Source organism: Fukomys damarensis, unplaced genomic scaffold, assembly GCF_012274545.1.
Source record: "Fukomys damarensis isolate Sample0158 unplaced genomic scaffold, DMR_v1.0_HiC HiC_scaffold_27, whole genome shotgun sequence".
NCBI classification, from domain to species: Eukaryota; Metazoa; Chordata; class Mammalia; order Rodentia; family Bathyergidae; genus Fukomys; species Fukomys damarensis.
In genome coordinates, this window is record NW_022900939.1 from 32,827,839 (window position 1) to 32,855,620 (window position 27,782).

Genomic DNA, 27,782 nt, shown 5'->3' on the forward strand with positions numbered 1-27,782 from the left:
ACCCGCTCGCGGCCGGGCCAGATGGCGGACCCCGGGGTGCGGGACTGCGGCGCCCCCAGAGGACGCTCTCTGGCCAGGTCGTGACTTTCGGATTGGGGGTGGAAGCTACTAGTCGGGACTCCTGCTGCTGTTATTAATTGTTTTTTCATTTTCGTGTAAGAGTTAGCTGCTAACCTCATTACCAGACACTGTCCCCTTTGCTTGGTGTTTTTTTTTTTGTCTCTTCAGAACGTCCAAAAAAAAAAAAAAAAAAAGCCTTTAAAAATAGAAAGAATGATTTATCACGGCGGTGGATCCTCAGGACACAGAATAGGTGAGGAGGAGGACGCTGTGAACAGAAGTAGATTTTACTCCTTATCTCTTTCTCTTCCTAGTGTCCTACCTGCCCCAAGCCTGGAGGTGCTAGTACCTTCCTAAATCCTTCAGAACACTTAACGCAGAGTGGCCAGTCCCCACATCGCTACGTGTGGTGGTGAAGGGAATGTGCACAAAGTATCACCGTATGGTAAGTCACGAAATTTACTAGGATTTGTGGACGCTCTGACGAATTCTTGGGTCAGAAGAAGCTCCTGAGGCCCTCCCCACACTGTTCCGGGTGTCTCAGTCTTAAAAGGCACAAATTGATACTCTATTCTTGTGCAGTGATATCCAGGAGAAAATAATGGCCAACACACATGGAATTTGGATGTTTTCAGTAAGTGAAAGTTTAAAAGAGAAAAAGGGGTGTCAGGCAAAGCCAATGTCACTTTACTCAGTGCCCCCCAAATAGTGGCCTGGGGCACTGGCCAACCTTCAGGTGCTCCCAAGTTGTATGTACAGTTCAATGGCTGCAGGTCCAGGTGGCACATTTGTAGTGAATTCCAAGATTCAGGTTTAGAGTGTTCGATGAAGGTTTCACATAAAGTGAATTTGTTTCTCAGGTCCAAGGTCCAGCCCCTCAGAAGCAAAGCAGCTCTTGTAAAGCAAGAAACATTTTCCCAGAAACTTCTCCCACATAGTAGGATGGCCCCACTCACAGAGCTTCAGAGCAGAACAGAATGTTCTAGGAAGGAGTAGGCCATGATTTCTTGTATAGCATGTGTCAGAATTAGTAATATCACCATGTCCGGGAGCCATCACAGGCTTTGTGACTACGAAGCTATAGGCCAGTGTACAGAAGGTGACCGTCTGAGCTTGACGAGGATGGACGACGCTCAGGCTGAACAGTCAAGAGTCACCTTAGTGGAGGCCTGGTGAGGGCATGGTATCTGGGGAGAACAATCAGCTGGTGAAAATCCTACACAGCATCCCATTTCCCTCATTTTCCCCTCACTCTCGACAGATTCTGGGCCACTCTCCCAGGTGCGTCACCACGTGTGGCATTTAGATGTATGCTGTTGCTCCTTCATTAGTGAACCTAGAGAATAACAAAATGATCGTAGAAGAATTTTTCTATAACAGCAACCCAGAAATACTGCACTGAAATGAAAGACTGTTGTAGAGTCATCAGATAGGAGAGGACCAGGTATTAAGCACAGTGATGTCAGTGGTAAGTGTCATAGCTTTTTATACAAAGATGTTTTTTTAGAAGAGACAAGTAATTTAGGGAAAAAGTTTAAAAGTGTATTTCTTGCATAAAACAGCTCATCTTGAATTCAGTTTTCTGTGGAAATTCTAACTTGGGGTGTAAAGGCAGTAAGTACTTAATAAGCCAATCTAAGCAGGTTTTGTGACATTAGTTTTAATGAATTTGGGGAGTTTTATTTCTTTGATGGCTGAGCATGTTTAATCCTCTGATGTTTTATTTGGTCATTCATTGTTAATACCTTGATGAAAAAGCACTTTTGCCTTACTAATGACAATACAGACCTACACAGTTGTGTCAGTGATGGCATAGGTTTTGGTGCTGCTACCTCCCTGTGGTCCTTCCTGACCCTTCTCAAGACCCAAAGGGTTGTACCCCCTTGGGAAGCCTTTCATCCAGCTGATGTGATGAGATTTTTAGGCAGGTAAATGTAGAAAATACAAAGCAGAACAGGTTTCTCATGGCCCCATTTCTCTTGTCTGCCTCCCCAGCTGAACCATCACAGTTCCATACACTCTTCTGGCAGCTGGAGAAATGAACGTATCTCAGGTAAGATCAATTTTTAATAAGCAGCTTGTTTTCCTGTGGATTTTATAAAGGATGCTAGATCTGTACATCCACATGGAAAAATAGAAACAAAAATGAATTAAAAACCTTCATAGAAGGTATAGATAGGTACAGGAAGAGTGGAGTCCAAAGTAGCCTGTGTAATAGATGTTATTACAAATTTACCACAATGAGCTCTGAATTTCTTTCTGAGTTGTTAGCCATGGGAGAGTGTTAGAGAAACAATATTTAAAGATGTACATCAATGAGAAAGTTAAGTCAAATAGCCTGCTTCCTTATGATATGTAGAAGATAAAGTAAATATATTTGTTGTTCTTTTAAGTAGGAGATTTAGGTGTTACACTAATGTAGAATGTTGTCTACATTTGTTCCTCAGGACAACTCACAAACAATGATAAATGCAATCTTGGCCAAGAGTTTTTTTTTTTTTTTTTTTACAAGAACTCAAACATAAGTGTTGAATTAGATCTATTTAAGATGAAAAATTTACACTGCTTAAATGCTCTCCATCAATTTTTCAATACTTGTGATACTCAACTTGCTCAATAGTTTAAAGTTCTGTTCTCTTTCAATATTTTCACACTTTGCATCCAGCTTCAAATCTTTGTGATGGTTTGGTTTCTCTTCTCATTTGCATATGATCTCCAGGACCCTGACTGAATTATAATAAAATCTAATGGGTGTTATCTTAGCCTTTTTGTACTTAACTTTTCTACAGCCCTTGCCTTACTCTTCCTCTGTTCTGGAACTTTCCTCTGTCAGTGACTCCATCCACTATCCCTGTCCTTCCCTGCCAATACCTTCATTAAGCATTTTTTTTTTCACATGGCCCATGTCCGTTTTCCATCCTTGACTATTAAGTCTTCTCTGTTGTCTCTAGTAATTCACCTTCACTAATTTTTTAAAAGCTTTATTGAAATTCAGCTCTCACACTGTACTGTTGACCCATTAAAATTCTGGAAGTGAAAATAAAGAAAGAAATAAAAGTACGCAAGTCAGTAATTTTTCAGTATATTCTCAGACATATGCAGACATCACCACAATTTTTGGACATTATAAAGGATGCCTGGAAAACATACTATATATACTTTAACTCTTAGTCTGTTGTCCCCAAGTTCCAGACAACCCTTAATCGGCTTTTGGTAGATTTGCTGAGCCACACTTTATTAGTTCTTATGGAGCAGTTTTGGTTGTGATGAGTTCTCTTGATTTTTGGCCATCTGGGAAGGTTTTCTTTTCTGTTTTTGCTGGATGTAAAGAATTCTTGGTTGAAAGCTTAATCCATTCCTTTGAATATTCCATTCCCCTACTTTTTGTCATCCATGAATTCTCTTAGAAATAAGCTTTAATAGGATGAGTAATTTCTCTCTTGCTGCTTTCAAGTTTGTCTCTTTGTCCTTGCCTTTTTAACACATTGATTATCTTGTATCCAAGTGTGGATCTCTGAGTCAGAGTTCATCCTTCCTGAAGTTTATTGACCTTGGGGGTATTAAATTATTTTCAAAATATTTAACAACTGCTTTGGCATTGAATCTTCAGACATTGTTTCAGATTCTTTTTGTCTCTCCTCTCTGTTTGATGCTCTCCTTGTGCCTCTTGATAAACTTTTGCTGTCCCACAGTTCCATTTTTTGTCCTCATTTTATCTTTGGGTCTTACACTGGGTATGTTGACGTGTTTGTGTCTCAATGGATATGTTGTGCAGTTGGTTTGTTCTTTTTCCCACTTGCTCTTACCTGCTGTTGAGCATACTTTGCATGCGAGTTTTCTTTCAGTTATTGTACTTTTCAACTCTACTTTCTACTTGGTTCCCTTTTATAATTTCTGCATCTTTGTTGATATCCTTTGTATGGTGAGATTTTTGTTCTCATACTTTTCTGGGGTCACTGGACATTCCTCTTGGTCCTTGACCATATTTTAAGTAGCTGATTGAATGTCATGGTCTGGCCAAGTCCAGTATCTTTCCGTAGAAGTGCTTTACATTGATTACTTTTTTCCTTGATATGAGCCTTAAGTTTGTTTGTTTTGTTTCATAATTTTCTGTTAAAAACTATAAGTTTTGAATAAAGTAATGTGACAACTCTAGAAATCAAGGACTTCTCTACACAGGAAGAAGTGTTATGTATTTATGAATGTATTTTCCACTACTGGGGATTGAAACTCAGGTTTTTTGCACTTAGGTCTTCCACATACATTCATTTACTTTTATTTTGTATTTTGAGACAGGCTCCCTGAGGGAATATGGCTAGACTAGGCTCAAGCTTGTAGTCATCTTTCCTCACCATCCCAGATTATTGGGTTTATAGGCATGGGCCACCTTGCCTAGCATTTATTTACTGTTGTTGAGATTTATTTGATGGGTACTTTTTAAAAATTAAATATATAGAGCCTTATTTTTTTTATTATGGGTTGCTAGTAGAGTCCCCGCACACATTTCCTGAAAAGCCTGAAACCATTAAGTTTCCTGGCATTGGTCATAGGGCTCTGTGAACATTAGGGCAGTGCTTCAGTATTCATCCAGGCAGTTTACAACTCTGCCCTTCACACTCTGTTTACTCCGGTCTCCTAAGTCACCCAGAGGTGACAGTTTAGGGACTTTTCACGTCTATTCTGAGCATACTCACAGCCCTGAGCTTTACTCAGTACTTTGCATGAGGTGTTCTACTGTAATCTCAAGAATTTTTATGAGCTTTTCAAAACTTTTATGGACATCACATTCCTATTCTTTTCTTTCTCACTCTTTGATTGTGCTCTTACTTTCCCCTAATTGTTACCCACCATTTCAGGTAGATAGTTAAAGAATGCTTCTAAATGCTGGTGACATTTCCTCAAAGAGTAGGGCTTTTCACACTGGGGGTGCTTTGAGTTAACACAGATAGCCCTGCAGGTGAGGTCTTCCAGACAACCACCATGCAGGCCTGTAGACACAGATTGTCGGGCATGCGGCTTTGACACTACTTTTACCCCATTCTGCTTGCTCCTCCTTGCAAGATTGTGGATTTTCACTTATTTCCAGCGATTGATTCTTAGTCAAAGCTACCATAGACCTGGGGAAATGGAGCAAGTTAAAAATGGTACAGAATCAGTTGTTCTTAAGTACAGCTATTTTTTCATGCAACTGCTACACATTTTTAGTTTGCTTACGGAACCCTGGAAAGTTGATTTGAAAATTGTTGCAGCTTCTCATTGCTTTTACAGAAGAGGATTTTCTTGCATCTTTACCATTTTCACATGTCACTTGAATTTTAAAGTTTCTGTTGTAGAAAATGTCCCTTTTCTTAGTTCAAAGCCTCTAGCCTCTTCTCCTGGTTTTCAGGAAACTTCTCTGGCTTTGTGACCAGCACATTTTCTGGCAACCTTTTTGATATCCATGGTTCCTCAGCTGTGATAGAAAGTCCCTGACTTCTGAACGTTCATGTTGTCAACTTTCACAGATTAGAACAGACCTAGAATTACACACATTTGTAAATGGGGAAAAATTGCACAAGTAGCTTACATGTCTGCCAGACATTGTCACGGTTGTGCTGCTGTGTGCTTACTGATACTGTACAGCAGTACAGTGCTCAGTCAGAACCCAGGATGTCGAGAAGCCAGAGGAAAAGTGATGTGGAGGAAACTGCTAAGAAGCGCAAAGCAATAACCATGCAAACAAAAGTGAAAATAATTGAGAGATTGGACTGAGATGAAAAGATGGTAGATGTCTATAAAAGTAAAATTAGTTTATTTACAGTATTGCATGTGCTTGTAGGTTTTTTTTTTAATGCTTTTCATTGTATATTTGTGTCAAAAGTATATAGCTCACTTTCTCAGACTTAGAATCTAACTTACAAATGTTCTCCCAGAACAGAACTCGTTTGTAAGTCAGGGATGTACTATATTTTTTTCTCTCATCCCTGTGTTAAGGCACACGTGGTATATGAGAACTTCATATACTCCCTAAACTGCTAGGGACAGCTGTCTTCATCTTATACCTCTTATCTGCACCCTGATGTCCTGTGTATATGGACCATTTGACCCTTCTTTTCTACTGATCCTTGCATGGGAACGTAAGCCAATCTTTCACTCCAACTTCTAATTCACTTTATCTTTTCATTTTTGGCACCTCTGTATCAGTTTATGGAACCATCCAGCAGCTGTCCAGTGTGAAGTGTATATTACATTTTTAGGAGTTATAGTCACTCTGCTGAAGAGTGGATCTCAAAAGCTGAGCCTCCTCCCTCACTGAAACTTTGTACCCTTAAGTTTAAATCTCTCCATTCCTCTTTAGCATCTGGTGACCACCATTCTTCTGACTCCTATGGTTTGACATTTTTAGACTCTTCCTATCAGTGAGATTTCACTTGGGATATTTGCCTTTCTGTCAATTAAAAATTTTTAAAAGCCACTCATACAGCTGGACTGTATAGCTGCAAAGGAAGTACTTATTAAATGGTTGGAGCTTTTCCAATGTGATTATATCCTTCTTCCTATATGTTTTGTTGTTACTTCAATATAGCTGGTACTGTCTTGTAGCAGTCTCTTTGGTTCCAGTTCTTGTATAAGCTGTTCTCTGCTCTAGATTTATATATGTCTTTATACACAAGTTCTATCAGGTGTAACATCACCAGAGCTCCCACAGATCTGTGAGTTGGCTCTGTAATTTACAGTGATGATGGATGGCCCAGGAGAGTGTGAGCCTCCTGAAGAAGATGCAGGGTTGCTTATCCATTGGGATGTGGGAGGTGGAGTTTTAAGAAACATGTCTTCATCGAATTATTGGCTTAAAAGATTCTGTGATTTGTGCACATATGCAAATGAATTATGGTACATTCAGTCTTTTTTAAACTGGTGATTAACACCAAAGTTTAAGACAAGATTAGTTCCAAATTAAGCCTTTTATAAAACCATTTGTTTCAGAGCCTAAAGAGCAAACCAAAAAATTGGTAGCTCTCAATTGTATTTTCTATGTCACCTAATTCTGAACTCTTGGGCATTTGTGTTATGACAGGCATCCGTGTCACTGGAGGACGTGACTGTGGAGCTCACCCAGGAGGAGTGGCGGCTCATGGGCCCTGCTCAGAGGACCCTGTACAGAGATGTGATGCTGGAGACCTACAGCCACCTCATCTCTGTGGGTAAGCAGAACTAAGCACAGGACTCCTCCAGGACTCATGTGCTTTTAAAGAAATTACTACAGCATTTGATGCTTGGGTAACATTGTTAATTGGATGATAGGAGTTTCCATTCCCTATTCCATGGTGAGTGGCCTGTTAGGACTGGGCTGCAGAGCAGGAGATGAGCTGCAGGAGAGTAGGGAAGCTTTGTCAGTACTCAACAGTGTCTCTTCATTTTTTATATTACTGACTGAGATCCACCTTACCTCCTCCAGATCAGAAGAAGAGGCAGGAATTAGATTCTCAGAGGAGCATGAAGCCTACTGTGAACTGCACATCTGTGCTCTTTGTAATAATCTCAGAGCCACCTCCCCTCCCCAGCCTCTCTTGGGAGGAAAAATCATCTTCCATGAAACCAGTCTGTGGTGGCTAAAAAAGATTTTAGATTATTGGATTAAGATGCCTAAAATAATTGAAACCTTTAGAGAAACACAATGATTATGTCATTTTTTCCCATTGAGAACTTTGGATGCTCTCTTGTATTTGTTGCTATTGCTGCTTGCTATATCTTTTGCCATCTTAGAAAAGCACAAAAGGTCGAGATCCAGTCTATAATTTCCCTCAACAACTCTTCACAGGGTACTGCATTATCAAACCTGAGGTGATACTCAAGTTGGAGCTAGGAGAAGAGCCATGGTCTTTGGAGTGCAAATTCCTGAATCAGAAGCGTGAAGGTGAGTGAGCACTCACAGAAGGACACTTGGATGCCTTCAGCATTGTGGTACACGTGCCGTTCAGATTTCTGTCACTGTAACAGGATACCTCAGATTATCAACATAGAAGGCTGACATTTCATTTTGGCTCACAGTTCTGAGAGTTCCAGTCTGAGGCCATGTGGTTTCATACTTTGAGCCTGTGGCAAGTGCAGCACAGCATAGCAGGAGTGTGGCAAAGCAAACACTCACCTCACAATGTAGTAAGCAGAGGGAGAGACTAAAAGGGCAATCTCCTGTGAGGGCAGACACCCTCTCACCTTAGGAAGCCCCCCAAGATGTTCCAGATGGATTTGGATGATTCTAAAGAGCACATGTACAGTTCACAGTTTACAGTAGGGTTCCCTCAAAGGCTGCGCTATCTCCCAGGAGTGCCACTCTGGGATTCTGGGGACCAAGCTTTTCCACATGGAGTTTTAGGAAACACTACCTGTATTCAAACTACAGCGGAGAGGAACACTTTTTTTTTTGAGACAGGGTCTCTCTCTCAATAGTTCTGGCTGGCCTAGAACTCACCGTGTAGCCCAGGCTGGCCTTGAGCCAGTAGTAATCCTCCTATCTCAGCTTCCCAAGTGCTAGGATTACAGGCATGTGCCAAGAGGGAAACACTTTTGAAAGCTTTTTTTTTCTTAACAGCTTTGTTGAGATGTGATTTACATGTACAGTTGACCCACTTGGAGCATACAGTTCATTGATGTTTAGTATATTGACATATACGTCAGACATCACTAGTTTTAATCACTTTAAAAAAAACATGCAATCCTACTTTTCAGTCTCTTCACCTCCCGTTCCTTCAGCCCTAGGTCACCAATAATCTCTTGTCTTTATAGATTTTCCTGTTTTAGGTATTTTTCATAATTGGAATCATAACATCCAGGCTTTTGTGATTGGTTTATTTTGATTACCATAATGTTTAAAAGGTTTCTGTTACAACATGTATCAGTAGTTCATCCTTTTTATGGTCAAATAATATTCCATTGCATACATAGATACCATACCTTGTTTCTGCATTTAAGATGCCACATTTTGACAATTGCAAATAATGTTTATATCAATATTCATTTATAGGTTTCTGCACAAACATGTTTTTATTTCTCATGTATAGTATGTACTTAGGGTAGGATTGTGAGGTCAGATGGTACCTCTGTGTTTATCTGTTTGAGGAACTGCCAGTCTGTTTCTCTAAGCGATTGCTCCAGTTTTCATTCCTAATGGCAGTGTGAGCGTTCTCATTTCTCCTCATCCTTTTTTATTTTAGTTACCCTAGTGGATACGAAGTGGTATCTTACTGTGATTTTCTTTTGTATTTCTGTATTAGTTATCTTGGGCTGTCTTAATATCATTGGCTTTGTAGAATACAATATAATATTTTTTTCACAATTCTGGAAGCTGGAAGACCAACATCAAGGTGTCAGGAGAGTTTCTTATCTCCCTGGTGTGCAGTCCCTTTTCTGCTTTATCCTCACATAGTCTTCCTTTGTGCAAATGCAGGTCAGAAAGCAGAAAGAGTGTGCACATGTGTACAGGGGCACCCTGGTATTTCTACCTATTCTTGCAGGGGCACCAGCTTCACAGTACCACCTTTATGACTTCATTTGAAGTTCACTTTGCTACCTCCTGTAAGGCTTTGTGTCCAAAGATAGTTAGTTATGCTGGGTGTCAGCTCTCCCATTTATGAATTTGAGGAGGGTACAGTTTCCTTTGTTGCTAATGATGTTGAGTGTCTTTGCATGTGCTTGTTAGTCTTTTTCTATACAGGTAAATTGTTCCAGGTATTTTTAAAAGTTGTAGTTCTCAGTGTAATTTCTGTAGAAAAGTCAAATCATCTTAATTATTGGAAATGAAACACTGAAAGTAATTCTTTTGAAGCCTATAAACAACATAACATAGATGTTGACCTAATTTAGATCAAACATATCTCCAAGTCACTAAATATAAATGATTGGAACATATCGATTGACTAAAGAAGACATGACTATGTGACTAACTTAGATTACCGTGAAAGAAGGGTAGAGTTGTTGTTTGGGTTTCGTTTTCTGTTACCATTTAGATTTGAGTTCAAGCAATTAAATACATTACATTAAAAGGACTCTTTAGCTCAAAAGCACAGGTTAAAAAATATTTAAGCATTTGCAAGACATAAAAAACATGCAAAATGGAATTCTAAGAACTTAGTACTCATTAGAATTAGGACCTCATAATATGTCTAAGATCTCCATTTGCTGAATATGAAGAACAAGGCTTTCAAGTTCCCATGGAAAGTGAAAATGTCATTAGCCTAAAGTAAAACTTTTAGTAAGCCTAATTCACAATAATAGTTCACACAGTATTCTCTGAACAAAATGTGATAAATCTAGAAATCAATAAAATTAATATATAAAAGATTTTTCACATAAAAATATTTAAAATTCATCTCTATTAAACAATATATAAAAAAAGAAATATAGCTGCCACATAAGTCCACTACTCTGGGAAGCTGAGGCAGGAGGATCATAAGTTCTAGCCCAACATGAGCAAAGTAGCAACCTAGTAAGACCCTGACTCAGAATAAAAATTTTAAATTGGCTGGAGATGTAGCTCAGTACCATGGTTTTGGGTTCAGTACCACACACACACACACAAAAAAAAAAAATCGAAAAGGACCTAGGATCCAAAACTGAATGATACTTAGGAAATAGTAAATGTTACCTTATACTAGAAAAGACTAGCTATAGATAAAGCAAATAACAGAAGTAAATTTGTAATCTTAAGTAGGCAAGAAGAGTAACAAGAATACACTAATTTTTGTAAACAAAAGATTTAAAAGTAAATTCAGTATTAATAAACTATCAAACTGAGAAATAGACTTTCTTAGAATAAAAACAATAAAATGAATCAAATTTTAGCTAATCTTAAGAAAGACAAAAGAGAAGAAATGCCTATTACAAATTCAAATGGGGACAAACATGTAAAATGGTAAATGATGCTGTTTCTGATTTCAAATTCCCACTGATCATTATTTGTATAAGGGCATAGGATTATGTATAGGCCGTGTATTTTCCTTTTGCTACAACAGTACTTCAGAAAGCTCTTTTGTAAATGAGTTTGTATTTATATGTGTGGTGGTGGCGGTGATGTTTTACATAGGCTCCCTCTGTACCTTGTTGCTTTAATTCTTGCTGTTATTGCACCAGTGGATAATTTGTTAAAGTAAAGGTGGTGGTTACCAGGGACAACCATGTTTGTTTCCCAGTCTTAAAGAGAAAACATTTAGGGTCAAGTACAGTATTATGTTAGCCGTTTTTCATTTATTCCTTTATTAAGTTGAATGGATTTTGAATTTTGTTAAATTATTTTCCATCAATTGAATGATGTGGTTTTAATTCTTTAGATTATTAATATAATGGGTTATATTGAGAGGCTTTTAATATTATAGGAATTTTGGATTCCTGGGGTAAATTCTCCTTGGACATGATTTGTTTTTATATATTGCTGTGTACTATTTTCCCATTTATTTTATAATGAATATTGGTCTGTTTCTTTTTTCCCCTTATCCTACTATGATAATGCTGGCCTCATAAAATCATTTAGAAAATAGTCCTTTATCTTGTATTTACTTGAAGAGGTTGTGTATGACTGGTATTAATTCTTTCATATTTTATGGAATTCACTAGTCAAAACCATTTGATTCTTGAGCTATTGTTTGCAGAAACCCTTATCTATTACAATTTTTCAATTTTTTACAATATTCAATTTTTAAAGAGATACTGGTGTCCTCAAATTATCTCTTTCTTGAGTGAATTTGAAAATTCATTTTCCAGGAAATTTGTTCACTTCATGTGAAGTATCACTTCATGTAAATTTGTGGGCATTGAATTTGCAGTGTACTGAATATTTGGTCCCCTTACCCCTGTTCATATATTGAAACTCTAATCAGGATATGATATCTTTGGTGCCTAGACCTTTGGGAAGTAATTAGGTCCTGAGTGTGAAGTCCCCATGAAGAGGTTAGAAGACACTTGCAAGAGGCCAGAGAGCTAGGAGGCTCCTGTGTATCATTGGGTATACATGGAGCAGTTGTCTGTAACCCAGAAGTGGGCTCTCACAAGAACATTTGACATTCTCATCTTGAATTTCTAGCTCCTACAACTTTGAGGAACAAATACAAGGAGTGATTGAAAAATAAGAGGAATGTTTAAAATGTTATAATATCTTTTTTACAGTAAAAGACACATTGCCATTAATTCCTCTTAAAATTCCCCCCTGCTTCACACACACTCATCCCATCATTCTTGCCAATTTCTGGAGCAGTTTGCAAATCCTCGTTTGTGAAGAATGTCTGTGGTTGTGCTGTCATGGCTACCTCAAATTCCTGAAATGATTCAAACCACTTACCTTTCATGGTTGTTTGACTTTGAGAAAGAGCCAAAAGTCACACAATACCAGATTCACTGAATAAGAAGGATGAAGACACACCATATTTTACGAGCCTGCCTTTTCCTTTGGATGGGGTTCAGTGGCATCGTTGACTGTATTTTTGATCATATCACGTGTGGCCTTCCAAAACTGCTGCAGAAATTGGCAAAAATCATGGGATAAGCATGATCAAAGGAAGGGAGGTATTTTGAGAGGGATTAAGAGCAATGTATCTTTTATGATAACAAATTTAAAAATTTTTAAACATTCACATTAGTGTATGCTGTATATTGATCACACCTTGGTTTCATATATCCAATCTATGATAATATTTTCTTTTTCTCAGCCCAAACAAAAAGGTTTTGTTAATTTTCTTTTTGCTCTACTGGACATTGAACCCAATATCTTTGCACTGAACTATATCCCTAGCCCCTTTTTCTTAATTTTTGAGGCAAGTTTCATTGTCACTGAATTTCCTAGGCTCAGTTCAAATTTCTGATCTTCCTGTCTCAGCTTCCCAGAGTGCTGGGATTACAAGTGTACATTACCATTCTATGCCCTTTCTTTTGGCCTCTTTACTGTTAATAATGCATAATTATATCCTGTTTTACATTTCTGATATTGACAATTTGTTTTCTCCAATAGATTTTATCAAAATAATTGAAAACAATATTTGTTCAGAGCTGACATTTGGTTTGACTAATTTTTTTGTTATTTGCTTTGTTTTTTGTGATGCTAGTGATCAAACCCAGGGCCTCACATGCTAGCTAAAGAGTTCTGCTACTGAACTACACATCCAGCCCTGGTTTGATGTTCTATATTGTCCTCTATTTTAAGTTCGGCTTCTTTTCTTTCTTCTGCTTTTTTTTTTTTTTGGTACCAGGGATTGAACTCGCGTCCTTGGGCTTGCGAGGCAGGCAGTAGAACCACTGAGTTAAATTCCCAGCCCTCTTCTGCTTTCTTTAGATTTAATTTCCTTTAATATTTTATGTTTGAAATTACATTCATTTTGGGGAATTATATATTATATGTACATATATATTATATACACATAATATATATCTTGATCATTTTTGATCACCTTTCCTTCCCTACCCTCACTATTTCCCCATTCTCCATATAGCATTCCCTATCTCAAAATCTGCCTCCATTTTCCCTCATATCTCTCCTTTATTTTGCTCGTTTGGGTTTCTCATAGAAGAGTAACCATGTGATACTTAACATTCTTTGTTTGATTTGTTTCACTTAACATTATGCTTTGAAGATCCATCTACTTTCCTCCAAATGACTCAGATTTATTCTTATTTATTGCTAAGTGATACTCCAGTATGTATATATACCCCATTGTCTTTACCCATTTATCTGATAGGCGTCTAGGCAGTCTCCATAATTTAACTGTGAATTGTGCTGCTATAAACATGGGTATGCATTTATCACTCTAATAAGATGACATAAACTCTTTCAGGAAGATACCTAGGAAAAGTATAGCTGGATCAAATGAAATCTGTATTTTTAGTTTAGAATTTCCATACCACTTTTCATAGTGGCTACTGGTTTACATTCTCAGCAACAGTGCAGAAAGGTTGCTTTTTCCTCACATCCTTACTGCATTTGTTGTTTTTGGAGTCCTTGATGCTACCCATTGTCTGGTTTCTTGAAGGGGAAATTTAGGTATCTGGCTGGAGAGCCTTCATCCCTAATAAAAATTTTTGAATTTATCATTTTACCCCTAAGTACACGTGCTGCATTAGCTGCAATCCACAAATTCCTTTTATGTTTTTGTTTTTATTTACTTAAAAAAAAATCACAAGTTTACATGAAACTTCCTCTTTTTACCTAGGAGAAAACCAGACATTTATAATTTATAACTATTTTCTGTTTCTTTATGTATCTGTTTACTGATTTTAAATACAAATTTTCTGTAGGTCATTATCATCTTTTGTGTGATTTCTCTTGTTTTATGCTTGTGAGGATTTGTGTTACATCCAAGGATGATGTCTGCCTTAAATGTTTTGTGTTCTGAGCATTGTGTCTTCGAATTTAGGAGATGTAGTTATCACAAATGCTACTTCCTCTTTTCTACATGTAGGACTAAGCCTATCATGTGTTCTTGCCTCTTTGGTTTTGTTGTTGTTTTCTTCCCCTAGCTTTTGTGAGTTGCTACCAGTGTTCTAAAACAACACATTTATTGTTCTTGTCCTTGTGTATTAAGATATTTGTTCTATAAATTTAATAAGAAAAGGCTCTTGGGTGGTACTTTGACTTTGGCTTGCATATCCCAAGAATAGGCCTTTCTTAAGATTCTTTATCATCTTTCTTGTGAGCTCCCCATTTAGCTCATAGAGGAAAATATATTATAAGAATATGCAATTCTTCTGTTAGCACACTGCTCAGCCTCTGGAACCGCAAGAGGAGTACGCCATCCTTGTTTGGCCTGTTAGGATTCATCAGAAAAGTTTTCTGTTAGACTGCTTTTTCTCAGCCCTTTGGCTAGAATCAATAGAATCAATAGGATTTCCTTGTTACCAGCTCCAGGTTTTGGGTTTTTTTTATGTCAGAGTATAGGATATACTGAAAGTAAAAAGATAAGCCATGGAATTCTCCGTTGTGCTATTTCATAAATCCTGAGGTTCACACTTTTCAATTTTTCTCATTTTAGAGTATGTCCACATCCAAGGAAATCAGGAAAAACACCAGAAGCCTCCATGGCAAGTAATATTAATGGAAGACAAAGCACTGAGTGAAGGACAGAAAGTTTTAGGAAAACCATTTAGTCTGGGCATAGCTTCAGATTTTTCAGGAAAAATACCCTGTAAATGTGACTCGAGTGGCATGAACTTTCCAGTAGTTTCTAAGTTCATTATTTCTGAGGGAAACTATTCAAGAAAGAATACTGATTCCATGAATATGTATAGAAAATTACAGCTTGATATTAAACATGAGGAAATTCACACTAAAGAGAAATCTCATGAATGTAATAAAAATGAGAAAGTTTTCAGTTATAAGAAAGATCATCATCAGAAATTTCAAACCTTGGAGGAGTCCTTTCAACACAGTGAGTCTGGAAAAAAGTTACATGATAAAACTATCTGCATTACAGTTGGGAGTTCTCCATTAGGAAAGAAGACCTGTGAGGAAGATGAATTTAGGAAATCCTGTGGTAAAACAACTCTGTTTGAGCAGAGGGAATCTGACACAAGGGAGAAATGCTCTGAGCTTAATGAATGTGGGGAATCCTGTGACAAAACCACCATTGTGGAATACAATAAAGTTCAAATGGTGATAACACATAGCGAATGCAATGAAGTTGGTATTAATTGCAGTGGAAAGTCACCCTGCTTTCCAACTCAGAGACCTGTTACAAGACGGAGAGCTTTTGACAGCATTAAATGTGAAGCAAATTTGGATCACAATCTAGTCCATCAAGTACATACTGAAAAACAAAATGGAGGTCATGTTTGTGAGTATAATATATGTACAAATACCTTCTACCAGAAATTAGACCTTACCAGACATCACAGAACAGAAGAGAAACTCTACCAATCTAATCTGTATGGGAAATGCAAGAAATATTTTTCTCAGAAAGCATATCTCATTCAGCATCAAAGGACCCACTCAAGAGAGAACTCTGATAAGTGTGATGAATCTGGGAAATTAAGCCATTCACAGTCATACCCTGTTCAGCATTCAGGAGACCAGATAGGGTTCAAACTCTATGAAGACAATAAATATGGACACATTTTCTGTCAGAAATCAAACCTCAGTGAATATCTGAGAATTGGTTGTGGGGAATGTTACACATCTCCTTGCATGGAACAGCAGAGAACAGATACAGAGATGAGACTCTTTCAAGATAGTGATTATGGAGAAAAATTCTCTATGATGGGTCACCTCAAAGAACATCAGAGAGTTCACAGAGGGGAGAAACCCCACGAATGCACTGAATGTGGGAAAACTTTTGCCAAGATATCACATCTCAGAGCACATCAGAGAACTCACACAGGTGAAAAGCCCTATAGCTGTATTGAATGTGGGAAAGCATTTTCTCATAAGATACATCTCAGTGCACATCAGAGAATTCATACAGGGGAGAAACCCTATGAATGCAATGAATGTATAAAAGCATTTGCTGATAATTCAACCCATAGAACACATCAGAGAATTCACACAGGAGAGAAACCCTATGAATGTAATGAATGTGGGAGATCTTTTGCCCATGTTTCTGTTCTCAAACCACATCAAAAAATTCACACAGGGGGAAAACCCTATGAGTGTAATGAATGTGGGAAAACTTTTACCTATAATTCAGTCTTCAGAGCACATCAGAGAGTTCACACTGGGGAGAAACCCTATGAATGTAATGACTGTGAGAAAACATTTACCCGTGATGCAGCTCTCAGAATACATCAAAGAATTCATACAGGAGAGAAACCATATGAATGTAATGAATGTGAGAAAACGTTTGCCCGTGATTCAGCTTTCAGAACTCATCAGAAAATTCATACAGGAGAGAAACTCTATGAATGTCATGAGTGTAGGAAAACTTTTATCCAGAAAACACACCTCATTAACCATCAGAGAATTCACACAGGGGAGAAACCCTATGAATGTGGTGAATGTGGAAAAACTTTTTCTCAGAAAGCATACCTCAGTGGTCATGAAAGAACTCATACAGGGGAAAAGCCCTATGAATGTAACATATGTGGGAAAACTTTTGTCTATAGGACAGGTCTTATAGTGCATCAAAGAATTCACACAGGGGAGAAGCCCTACGAATGTAATGAATGTGGGAAAACTTTTTCTCAAAGAACACACCTCTCTGCACATCAGAGAATTCACACAGGGGAAAAGCCATATGAATGTAAAGAATGTGGGAAAACTTTTGCTGATAACTCAGCCCTCAGGTCACATCACAGAACTCACACAGGGGAGAAACCCTATGAGTGTAATGAATGTGGTAAAGCCTTTGCCCAAAATTCAACTCTCAAACTGCACCAGAAAATTCATACAGGGGAGAAACCCTATGAATGTGATACCTGTGGGAAAACTTTTGTCCGAAAAGCAGCTCTCAGAGTACATCACATTAGAATGCATAGCAGAGAGAAAACCCTTATGTGAAAAATCCTGAAGGAACTCCTAGCTTAAATAACAGCAAGCTCATATCACATGCACTGTCTTGACAAAATTTCTCTGTCTTGTTCATCTGGGTGAGACTGGCCATGTAATGTTATCTTAAAGAATGTTGTATTTAAGCTGAAACGTTAAATTACCTTACCTTCTTCTTGTTGGTTTTTAGATAGACTGGAGATGATTGCTACAGCCAATTTGGGCACTGTTCTGAACATGGTAGAGCACAAAGTGAAAGAAACTAGAGTGAATAACACCAACAAACTTCTCCACCTTCATTTCTTTACCACTATATTTTTATGCAAGAATAAGTTTATATTCTATTGAGTTCTACGACTTGATCTCTCAGTGAAATGCACATAAATTAGCCCTCTATGTTAAGAGTTGGATGAAACCCTGTGAAGATGATAGAACTTCTGTGAATAGTCTGAAACCTACAAAATGTTAAAAAATGGAATAACCACTGCCTTTTGCTTCTGTAATTTGCTTTGCTTAACAAAACACCTGAGGATTTACCATTGAAGCTAAAAGGCACATAGCCCTGGTTTAAAATTAACCAATGCCAGAGGTGCTAAACCACATCCCAGGATGAGACCAAATGTTCAAACTAAGAACAGTCCGTGAGCCATAAAACTTTCTGTAAACCATAAGAGCATAAAGGTGTTAAGATAATGTCACCAGTCCTGTTTTCCTAACCCTGACCTCCACTCTCGTGGTCTGGAATAGCTAAAAGACAAACATCCTGAAAGAAAATGCTATATTTGGGATAACATTGTACTGTCTTGTGACTGTGATTTGTGATGGGAACTGTGGGAACTAAAATGTCTTATCACCTAAAATGAGGTCATGATTGTAGAATTCTTCTAATAGGCAGATTGTCACCCAGTCAGGGGCCAGTCATTTGGCACAGCTCTTGGTGCAGGCCAATCCTTTGCTAGTGAAGTAAATGATCTTGTTGTTGTTGTTGTTGTTTTATGCACTCCTGTGTCTCTTTGTATGTCATTTGCCAGTTCTTTGCACAACAAGGAAAATAAATGTCAGAAAATTCTATAAGAATGTATACCAGAGGCTTCAAGTGAGGAGGAAAACAATATCCTGATGAGCCTTCATTGAAAAATGGAAATCTCAGGCAATAAACACCAAACCTTTTAACCCAAACACAATAGCATGAAACATCAAAATTTTCAATTAATAATTTTTTTGAGCATATGAGTTTCAGAATTGATAAAATCACCTATAAGTGGTTCACCAAAACTTATGTTTTCATGTAGTATCAGAATTTTTATAGAAAACATATCTATAGACTTGATCTAGGATGTGGAATTCCGAAAATGGAGGAATCACTTGAATTCTGTGGATAAAAACCAATAGATACGAGTGGTCTCTGAGATAAGTTATTGTGTGTGTGTGTGTGTATATATATATATACATATATATATGTATATATATTTATTATATATTATTATATAATTATTATATTATAATTATAATATAATTATATTATTATTATATATTATAGATTTATTATGACTAGTGAATCCTAGTGAGAGCCAGCAGTCACACCTATTGTGAACACACCCAATTTCATTTTTTGAGTAACTTCTTTATTTTTCTTGAACTTGATGCTGTTAGATTTGTGCCTGCAATCTGTCTGAATATCCGTGTGGCCACGTGTTTCTAGAACCTTGTTGTTTCATGAGTTCATTAGTGCTGTTCTGTGTGCACGTGTGTCTGTTGATAGTGGTGGCAGTGATATGAACTTTTATTTATAGAGTGGTTACAAAACAACAGTTATTCTCAGATTTCTTGTATACATAGAACCTGAGCATGTTGACTTTTTAATAGTATTCCATCATTAAGCTTGTTCACCCCGTACAACTTTGTAAACTAGTGGTATTTTGAGTGAACTGAGAATGCAGATTTTAGAATTGCACTGGAAAGGGTCACTTGATGCAGAAAAATAACACTGGTCCTAAACAACAGACTCTTTGGGGGTAAAAATAGTGTTGGCTGAGAAAACTTTGATTTATCTGTCATATCAAGCTAATGGTTTGTTCAGCACAAAAAAAAGTAAAATCACTTGAAACCTGGACAACTAAACATTTAACCCTTAACACATTGCTTTCGGCAACAAGTCAGTTGCTTTCTTTGGGAAACATTTCTGGTCCCTCAGTTCATGAATGCATCTGTTCTCAAACAATTTGGTTCACAAACAGGAGCATTTTACAAAATTTTGCTTGTGTTAATGAGCTCTGCATCAGGTAATGAACACTAACATGGCCATGTTCCCTAGAATTGTGGAATGAAATTCATGAACCAAGATACCACTGTACCTTGTTTAAATTATGTGAAGGAATAGTGCGGAAAAATGATATGTTTAGCAGTCATTAGAGAATAATGTTCCAGTACTAGGTTGTTCAATTTATTTAGTGGCATTTACCAACAAAAGCCCAGAAAAGAGCCATCATTGGATAAGAGTTGTATCCCACACCCTCAGGCTGGAACACAAGTGACTGGATCATTACACCTGGCAGGAAGGTGCCAGTTACTTGGAAAATACTGTGGCTCCTCCTTGGTCTTGACAATGTGGTACAACCAGAACTTACCCTAGAGTACTCAAAGAGAAACGGGGATGAAAATACATCCCTTTTTACATGTTTTTCAGAAAAATGTAAGTGAGAAGAAAAGCTGAAGTATTTTTCTCTAAATTTAAATTTTGAAAGTTTAAATTTACAGAAAAATTATGTGATGATTTTCATGCACTCCTCATCCAGTTTCCACTATTAGTATAATACTATGAGACAACTCATAACTAAACATTATATTTCAAAGCTTTCTTCAGATTCTGGTTTTTGTTTTTCTGTTTTCGTCTCATCCCATATGGGATACTATACTGCATCTAACTGTCATGTTATCTTAGTCTCCACTAATCTGTGCTGATTTCTCTGACCTCTTGTGTTTCTGATCTTAACTTTGAAGAGCACTTTTCTGGTATTTTGTAGAATATTGCTCAATTTGGTTTTGTCTAAGCCCCCCCCCCCGCAATCTTTTAAGATAAGTTTATGTTTTCCAATGGTGCTAATTTTCAGATTTCCATGTCCTTTCTCTAATATTTTACAAAATGGTACTTTGATATTGAGGTCTCACATGAAGTCATGGTACAAGGTGACTAAGGAGTTGGTTGGCATATATTAGTGTCTCACTTGGACTGCACTGATTAGGTCCTTAGATATATTATAGAGTATAATCCGACCTTAACCCCAGGTGATTTGTGACACTATACCTGTGGTTGCTGTATCCCACTTGTATGTTCAACATTCTTCTAGAAAACCATGACATCACCCTTTCCTGATGGGTACCACATCATTTCTGCTGGTTCTTTGGACTCTCTTACTTGGTTTCTCAAATTAGTAGCTTTGACATCTTTGACCTCGGGGCCACTTAAATCCCTAATCACTTCTCTGCCATATTATACTCAAAATCTTCAGCTAACTTCTTTAGTTCTCTAGGAAGGCATGCAGAAAATTTTTTGCCAAGGGGAAAAAGAGCTGTGCTTGGTCCCTCACATTGGCAATTAAGTGCTTCCACTTATCAAAAGTCATTGGGAAGAATTAGTGCAAACTCAAATGGACAAGAATTACAATCATTCCATATCCTGAGAGGGGAAGGAATGGAAGACATTTGAACAGCACTAATGGCTGCCACAGGCACCCTTCAGAAACTCAGATTGGTGCCGAATCAAAATCCTCATCACTTGGCTTGTTTCTTGATGTTATACCTTGACATTTGGGACTTTTGCTCCCAATGTAGACATGTCTTTCATCTCCTACCCTTTGTGTTTTCATTCCATTTTTCATGATGTACCATGTACAGGAAGAAGTGGCTCATTTCCATTTGGGGAATTACCAAGCCCCTACACTTCTCTTCTAATTTGGCACTAGTAATTTCCTGCTTATTGAGAGCAGTAAAAGTGAAATGTTTAATCCACTGATGAGTTCACAGCTGAATATGCTATTAGCGCTGCTTCTCTACAACAATAATGATGAAACGCTTACTGTGGTGTTACTTAGATAAAAATGTCCCCCCAAAGTCTTATGTGTTCAGTGGTGGGGTTTTTGAAAATGAGTGGATCATGTGACATGATACACCATAAGTGGGTTAATCCATTGATGAGTTTATTACAGTGTGCTGTTAGGTAGTGAGACCGGGTTGAAAGAGGTGGTCATTGGGGCTGAGACCTATACGTGCGCGTGCACACACACACCCACAAAATTTTTCTTCCTCCAGTCTTTCCTGGCTTCCTGGGTAGAACAGATGTCCTCTTCCATTACATTTCTCCCCAGTGAGCCAACCAACTGTGGTTTGGAACCATGAACCAAAATAAACTGCCTTTCTTCTCAGTTGTGTGTGTCAGGTATTTTGTCTCAGCAAGAGGAAAGTAATACACTAAGTACACAATTTTCCAGGGAAAGGAATAAAAAACTTCTTTGCTCTTTACAAATACGTTATGACTTGCATTAATGATCTGGATAACACATCTTACATGTGACATTTGTCACAATTTAGCCAAAAGCATTCCCGATTTACCAATATACTCTTGCTCTTTTTTTAAAGCCTATCATTTGCTGGAAATTTATTTCTCACTCCTTAGGAAAATGTCTATAGTGAGAAATAAGTGATACACCATTTCTGTCATTAGGTCTCTCCAAATTATATGTGAGCACCTTTCCAAGGCAATCCACATTCTAAAATTTTTGTACATCAAATGCTAGTTTCGTTAATTTTTTTCATTTATTAAAATAGATTATTAAATCCTGTAGCATAAAATAAGACTTTATGACTTACCTCAGAGTGTTTTATTATTTAAATTAACATACATAAAGGTGATTATTGGGTCATTTTCATATTGTTGAATTGGAAGTGGTCTTTGTTTTTGGAATACAACTCCACTCAATATATATTTTTTGCAAGTGTTTTCTCTCTGTGCCTCATCTTTTCATTCTGACAATCTTGCACAGACAAATTCTTAATTCCGTGCAGTCAGACTGACCAGTTTGTTCTTTTGTGGACCTGCTAGTGGGATTATCAAATAGTCAGACTGCTTGCCTGCCTGTAGCCCACCCTCCTATTTTACTTCCCTTCCTTTCTCTTTAGCTTTTATCCTCCCTTCTTTGCAATATTGGGGACTGAACTTTGGCCTTCACATTGAGCTACAACTCCAGTCTTATTAATTTTTTTAAAATTTTGACTGGGAATTTCCTTAAATCACTAATTTGTTAAGATGAGGTGCAACATCCTTTTCTCCCTCCCTCATCCTTCAGAGTTCTGGGTTTACAAGTTTATGCCAACATATATTTATATTTTTGTTTACTGATTGACTACTAACACTAAGGGTACTAGGCAATCAGAGTTGTAACAGGCTATTAGAATTGGCTATTAAATTATAGAATTGTAATAGGCCATTAAATTGTTGCAACTCACCAAATCAGAACAAGGGTTTCAGATGTCTCATTTGAATGCAAAGGGGTAGAAAAATTACCTGCCTACCCACTTATGCCATTTTTGTTTTATTTTGGTTTGAAAGCCCGTGTGTTGGGTTTTGGGAATGCAGCTCGTCTGAGTTGTGTTTTGCTCTTTTTCAGTTTCCAGAGAGCCAGCACTGAAGGAACATAAACCATAACAGAAGGAACTGAAAAGCAATGAGGGATGTCAGGAAAGCATCCTGTGAAGCTGTTTGCAGAAGAGGTTCCTCCTGTGGCAAGAATTTACCTGGTTCACATTTCTCCATCCACCCGAGACACATCTGTCATGTGAGTCCTTTTGTGAACATCTGAGTGCATGCTTTGGGCACTGTGACCATCTTCCCTGGGAAGTCTTCCCTAGAACACCAGGTATGGGTGATTGTTTCCCATGTGTATGTATCTCGTCCTGGAATGGGCCATGGGGTGGTGCCAGGTTCCTTCTTGCTGAGCCTATATGACATCTTTAGATGTGGAGCAGCATCTTTAGGTCACCTTGCAGGAGGTGGCTGTGAATTGTCCCCAGAGCTCTAGATCTAGTGTTACTTCCCCTGAGGTCATGCTGGGGATGTGGCTGAGTTTGTGCCAGCAGAGCGGTTGAGACTAATTCTGTGAGGAATGTTTCTATCTGGTTATAGTTACCATGTCGGGGGCCTCACTAGTTGTGTTGTGGTCTGTTGAGTAGGAGGTTACTGTGCCACGCTACTATGTTGTTTGTATTTTCTTCATTTCAGAGTTGTCCTTTGAGTATTCTTGGGTCATTTCAAGGGTTTGTAGTTATAGTCAACAGAGAGCAGAAAGGAAAAATAGATCTGTGCACTCTTCCTTCAGCAAGAGGTTCATGATAGCAGCCTTCTGTCAACTAAGAATTCCTGTGACCGCCTGAACTAATCAAAGTTGACTTTTAAGGTCCTCCAACACAGCAGTCATATAAATTCACTACTACCTGTTCTTCTAAATCCACTGTGCAATGCCTGCCATGCCATCGTTGTGAGGTCTTATGGCACCTCACCTACAGACTGTATTCCAGTGACAGCACCAGTGGGAGACACAGGAGCGGGTTCTGTTCTACTTCCTTGATATCTACTGAGGTTATTAGTGTGACTTGTATCCTGGCATACAAATCCTGGCTTTTCAACAAAACAAAACAAAACAAAACATTTCATGTTATTTGGAAATACCAGTGCTGCAGTGTTTGATTATTGATCACAGAAAGACTGAATTGGTTTTATTTTTCAGAAATGCTCTAACAATTTCATCATTAATAATGCTACTTGCATTGGATGCTCTCTCCTCTCCTCTCTTCCCCTCCCCTTATCTCCCTCTCTCCCTCTCTCCCTCTCTCCCTCTCCAGTACCAGAGACCAAACTCAGAAGCTTATCCTTTTGAGGCAGGTATGGCGCCACTGAGTTAAATACCCAGCCCCGCATTGGATTTTCTCATGTGCTTTTTTCCTCATTGGCATCGTATGGTGTCTTTATTTTTTATTTGAATGTAATACAGATAGATATCAATGAAGAAAATTTAAAAAGCACTTTTTTTTTTTTTTTGGTACCAGGGATTGAACTCGGGTCCTTGCACTTGCAAGGCAGGCCACCGAACCACTGAGCTAAATCCCCTGCTAAAAAGCACTTTTCAGTGAAAAAATAGTAGTTAATGTACTACACATTATGATCTTAAAAGAATGCCAAAATATTATTCAAGTAGAGTGCTTTGATAATGTTAAGACCCATGTACATGCAATATATGTTCTTTGTTTCTTCTAAAATATGTTTCAAAGGACTAGATAGTGATAAATAACGGTATTTTTTATGCCTATGATAATGTGTAAGAGGACAGGGACTGTTTTTACAGTGTATCCACCAGGAATGCCATAAATAAGGGGAAGACAGAAGTGTTTGAAATAAAACCCATATTTGTGTCTTTCTTGAGAAAACAAGGACTTGTGCAGCCTTTTCCAGTGAGACAGTGGGGCGCCAAGTGGACCTATGCCTGAGCCCCAAGCCTCCAGGAACCTGTTACCAATGCCAGCAGACTTCTCTTCACACACAGATCCACATGAATAACAACTGCACAAGCGCAGCCCCAGAGAGTTAACCCTAGGAACAGAGACCTTCTTCCAAGCATGGGACAGAGTGCAGCTGTGCTGGCCACACACCCTGAAAGTGCTGTGCAGCACCATGTGCATAGGTTTGTCAGGATGATTTACAGCTGATCTCCCTGATGTGGGACTCATGGATATGTGAGTTTCAAATGGGCAGACTTTGGGCATTTGATGATGAAGAGTTTAACTTTTTCATGAGAGATAATGGTGACATTTCAACTGAAATTTTAATATTCTTGGAGGTTTGCAAATGCATATATTTTTATAAATTTATTGGAGAATTTCTATGCTTTGTATGCTTAGAAAAAGACTTCAATTGCTTGGATATTAGCACCATAGGTCAAATATAGTGTTTTGAAAGACTTTCATCATCAACCTTTGAAATCCTTAAAATTTTGAGCAGTTTTCAATTCTAAGGTAATTAAATTGATGATTAGTTTAAATTTTATCTCCTAATTTCTGTTTATGAATTTCAGTCTTTTTCTTTGTGTGTGTAATTTGGGATGTTTTCAAATATATAATATTTTATTCATGAATCTTTCCCATAGTAGATTTTAATGTGCTGTTGTTCTCACTCACTAACTTTCCATATCAGACTGCATTTTTATCCGTGTAAGTTTGCTTTTGGCATTTTTTGTCTTTCCCAACTGTCCTTTGTGTACATGGGCTGTGCTTTGCCAGCTTTTATGTAGTATAGGTACAGAAGCATGTAGAACCTTTCAGAATCAAAGTTATTGTTGATAGAATTGGGTGCATATATGTATTCATTGACGTTGATGTTTGTTTTCCCCTATTTTTTCTTTTTTAATGTTTACCTGGTGTGGTAGTGACAATGACTGGTGTTCTTGGAGTTCTCAGGGGCACAACTCATGATAATCCTTCCTATGCTGCTAGTTTGCTAAGTGGTTCCATCTGCTCTCAGAAGGAACTATCAACAAGTGGCTGTTCAGGCTCCTAAAGATGATACATGAGGTGTCTGTGTGAGGTTCCTGTGATTGGATTTGAGTCGGAACTTTATGTGAGGTCTCCTCACAGGCTTTCCACATGAGCTCTGTGGAGACTCTTGGGCAGCTTCTGTGTATGGGCAGGGACAGCTCTATGTGGCCTCTGTATGTGGTTTCTGGGGAAAGTCTGTGTGGGAGGTCTCTCTGTCAGGCCTCTGTGAGAAGTACACATCTGAAATATCTTTGGAAGGTTCAGTGTCAGGGTCCGTATGGGAAAAGGATGTCCCTGGGAGGTCTCTGTGCCAGCACTTTGTGGAAGGTCTGTGTAGGAGTCTCTGCATGGTCTCACTTGGGGCAGCTCTTTGGCAATCTCTGTGCAAGGTCTCTGAGGGGCAACATGAGGACTCAGAGCTGTGTGAGGGTCCTGTGGGGACTCTGAGGAGGATTCAGTGTATAAAACACTTGTGTGGCAGTGAGAGGCCTCTGTGTGCTGTCTCTGTAGGAGATCTCTCTGGGAGGTCCTTTGTGAGGTCTCTGGATGTCTTCACTGCTGGCTTTACTGCACCTTAAGGAGATGGAGCCATAGATGGACACTAAGATGTGCTCCTCCCAGTGTTTTCCCAGACCGTCTGCTTAGCCAGCTATGGCACCTTTCCTGGCAGGAGCAGTGGGGTCCGTGTCCAGCTCCTCCACATTCCAGAACATGCCTCGTGGTGTCCTGAGAACAGAGCAACAGCCAGGCATAGCCCCTCCTGGAGTCAGGGTCCCCACTGTGTGCCACCTTCTTCTTAGTGCCCAAGGGACAGAGCCACTCCCTACTCCTGGGCTTAGTCCCTGCAGATCCTGGCTCCTCTCTTATAGCTGGGCCCATTCTGTAGGCTGATGTAAGAATCCAGGTCCCTGAGACAGGACCTGGATCCAGGGAAGCTGAAGGCACTTGCAGCCAGACTGGAGGTGCCAGGCCAGTCCCACATGTAGTGGGTAGGGTCCTTTCCCCTTGTCTGTTTCAGCCTTCATCTCTGGAATGGAGCTGTGCCTGTGGCTGCCCTGCGTGCCACACAGTACAGGAAATGCTCTGTGGAGAAATGGGTGCTCTTCTCCTTGCCTTTTGGGCCCCTCTGCTTTCCCATAAAGATAGGGAGGGAAACTGACTCTAGAAGCAGAGTGAGCTGATCAGAGACTCTTCCTGGACTACTCCTTGCCCCTGGCAATTTGCACAGGTCACTTCCAGCCTTCTTGTGTCTACAGTTTATGTGACTGCCCCTTTCCCTGTGGTCTCCTGAGTAAGGAAGGCCTGGGACTTGCCACTTCTGAGCCCTCACAGGCAGGAACAGTCTGTGTTCTGTGTATATACCTTTATAAAGGTCACCCAGCTTCAAATCTTTTGTCATTTCCCTTGTCAGAGCTTTTTTCTTCAGGTATATACAGAAACACTTATTTTATGTATTTAATAAATTAACCTTTCCAGGTTGCTTTGCCCCCTCATGAGTCTGGCCTTCTGTGTGGGAGTGAATGGTGGTTTCTCAAGATCTGTGATGTGTGATCTGAGCAGTTGGGACCCTGGGGTGTGGCCAGGACATAGCATTGGTCCCTCAGGTCTGTGCTGTCTGCTGGTGGATGGCAGACCAGTCTCAGGTGTGCCTTGTTCCCAGTTCCATTCTCAGTGTCCTCATGCCCCGTTTCTTCTTCCTTGGCTC

The 27,782-nt window shown here is 38.8% G+C and overlaps 2 protein-coding genes across 5 annotated transcripts in view; both read left to right on the top strand.

The window, feature by feature from the left end:
• Nucleotides 1–7: 7 nt before the first annotated feature.
• Znf658 (zinc finger protein 658) lies at nucleotides 8–18,695 on the top strand. 4 transcript variants are annotated; one of them, XM_010610956.3, is made up of 6 exons: nucleotides 8–505; nucleotides 1,322–1,528; nucleotides 2,056–2,113; nucleotides 7,118–7,244; nucleotides 7,862–7,957; nucleotides 15,051–18,695. In XM_010610956.3, exons 3-6 carry the CDS (start codon nucleotides 2,099–2,101, stop codon nucleotides 17,507–17,509), a joined length of 2,697 nt encoding a protein of 898 aa, XP_010609258.1. In that variant the 5' UTR covers nucleotides 8–505; nucleotides 1,322–1,528; nucleotides 2,056–2,098; the 3' UTR covers nucleotides 17,510–18,695. The 4 variants fall into 4 exon arrangements, with proteins under 4 accessions (XP_010609258.1, XP_010609259.1, XP_010609257.1 ...); XM_010610955.3 differs by lacking the exon at nucleotides 8–505 and adding an exon at nucleotides 518–1,232; XM_010610957.3 differs by lacking the exon at nucleotides 1,322–1,528.
• Nucleotides 18,696–23,252: 4,557 nt separating this feature from the next.
• LOC104853110 (contactin-associated protein-like 3) overlaps nucleotides 23,253–27,782 on the top strand; it is a 239,552-nt gene continuing 235,022 nt past the window's right edge. Inside the window, exon 1 of the mRNA XM_019205537.2 lies at nucleotides 23,253–23,328. The gene's annotated coding sequence lies outside the window, so the exon portion shown is untranslated. The remainder of the gene's footprint in view (nucleotides 23,329–27,782) is intronic.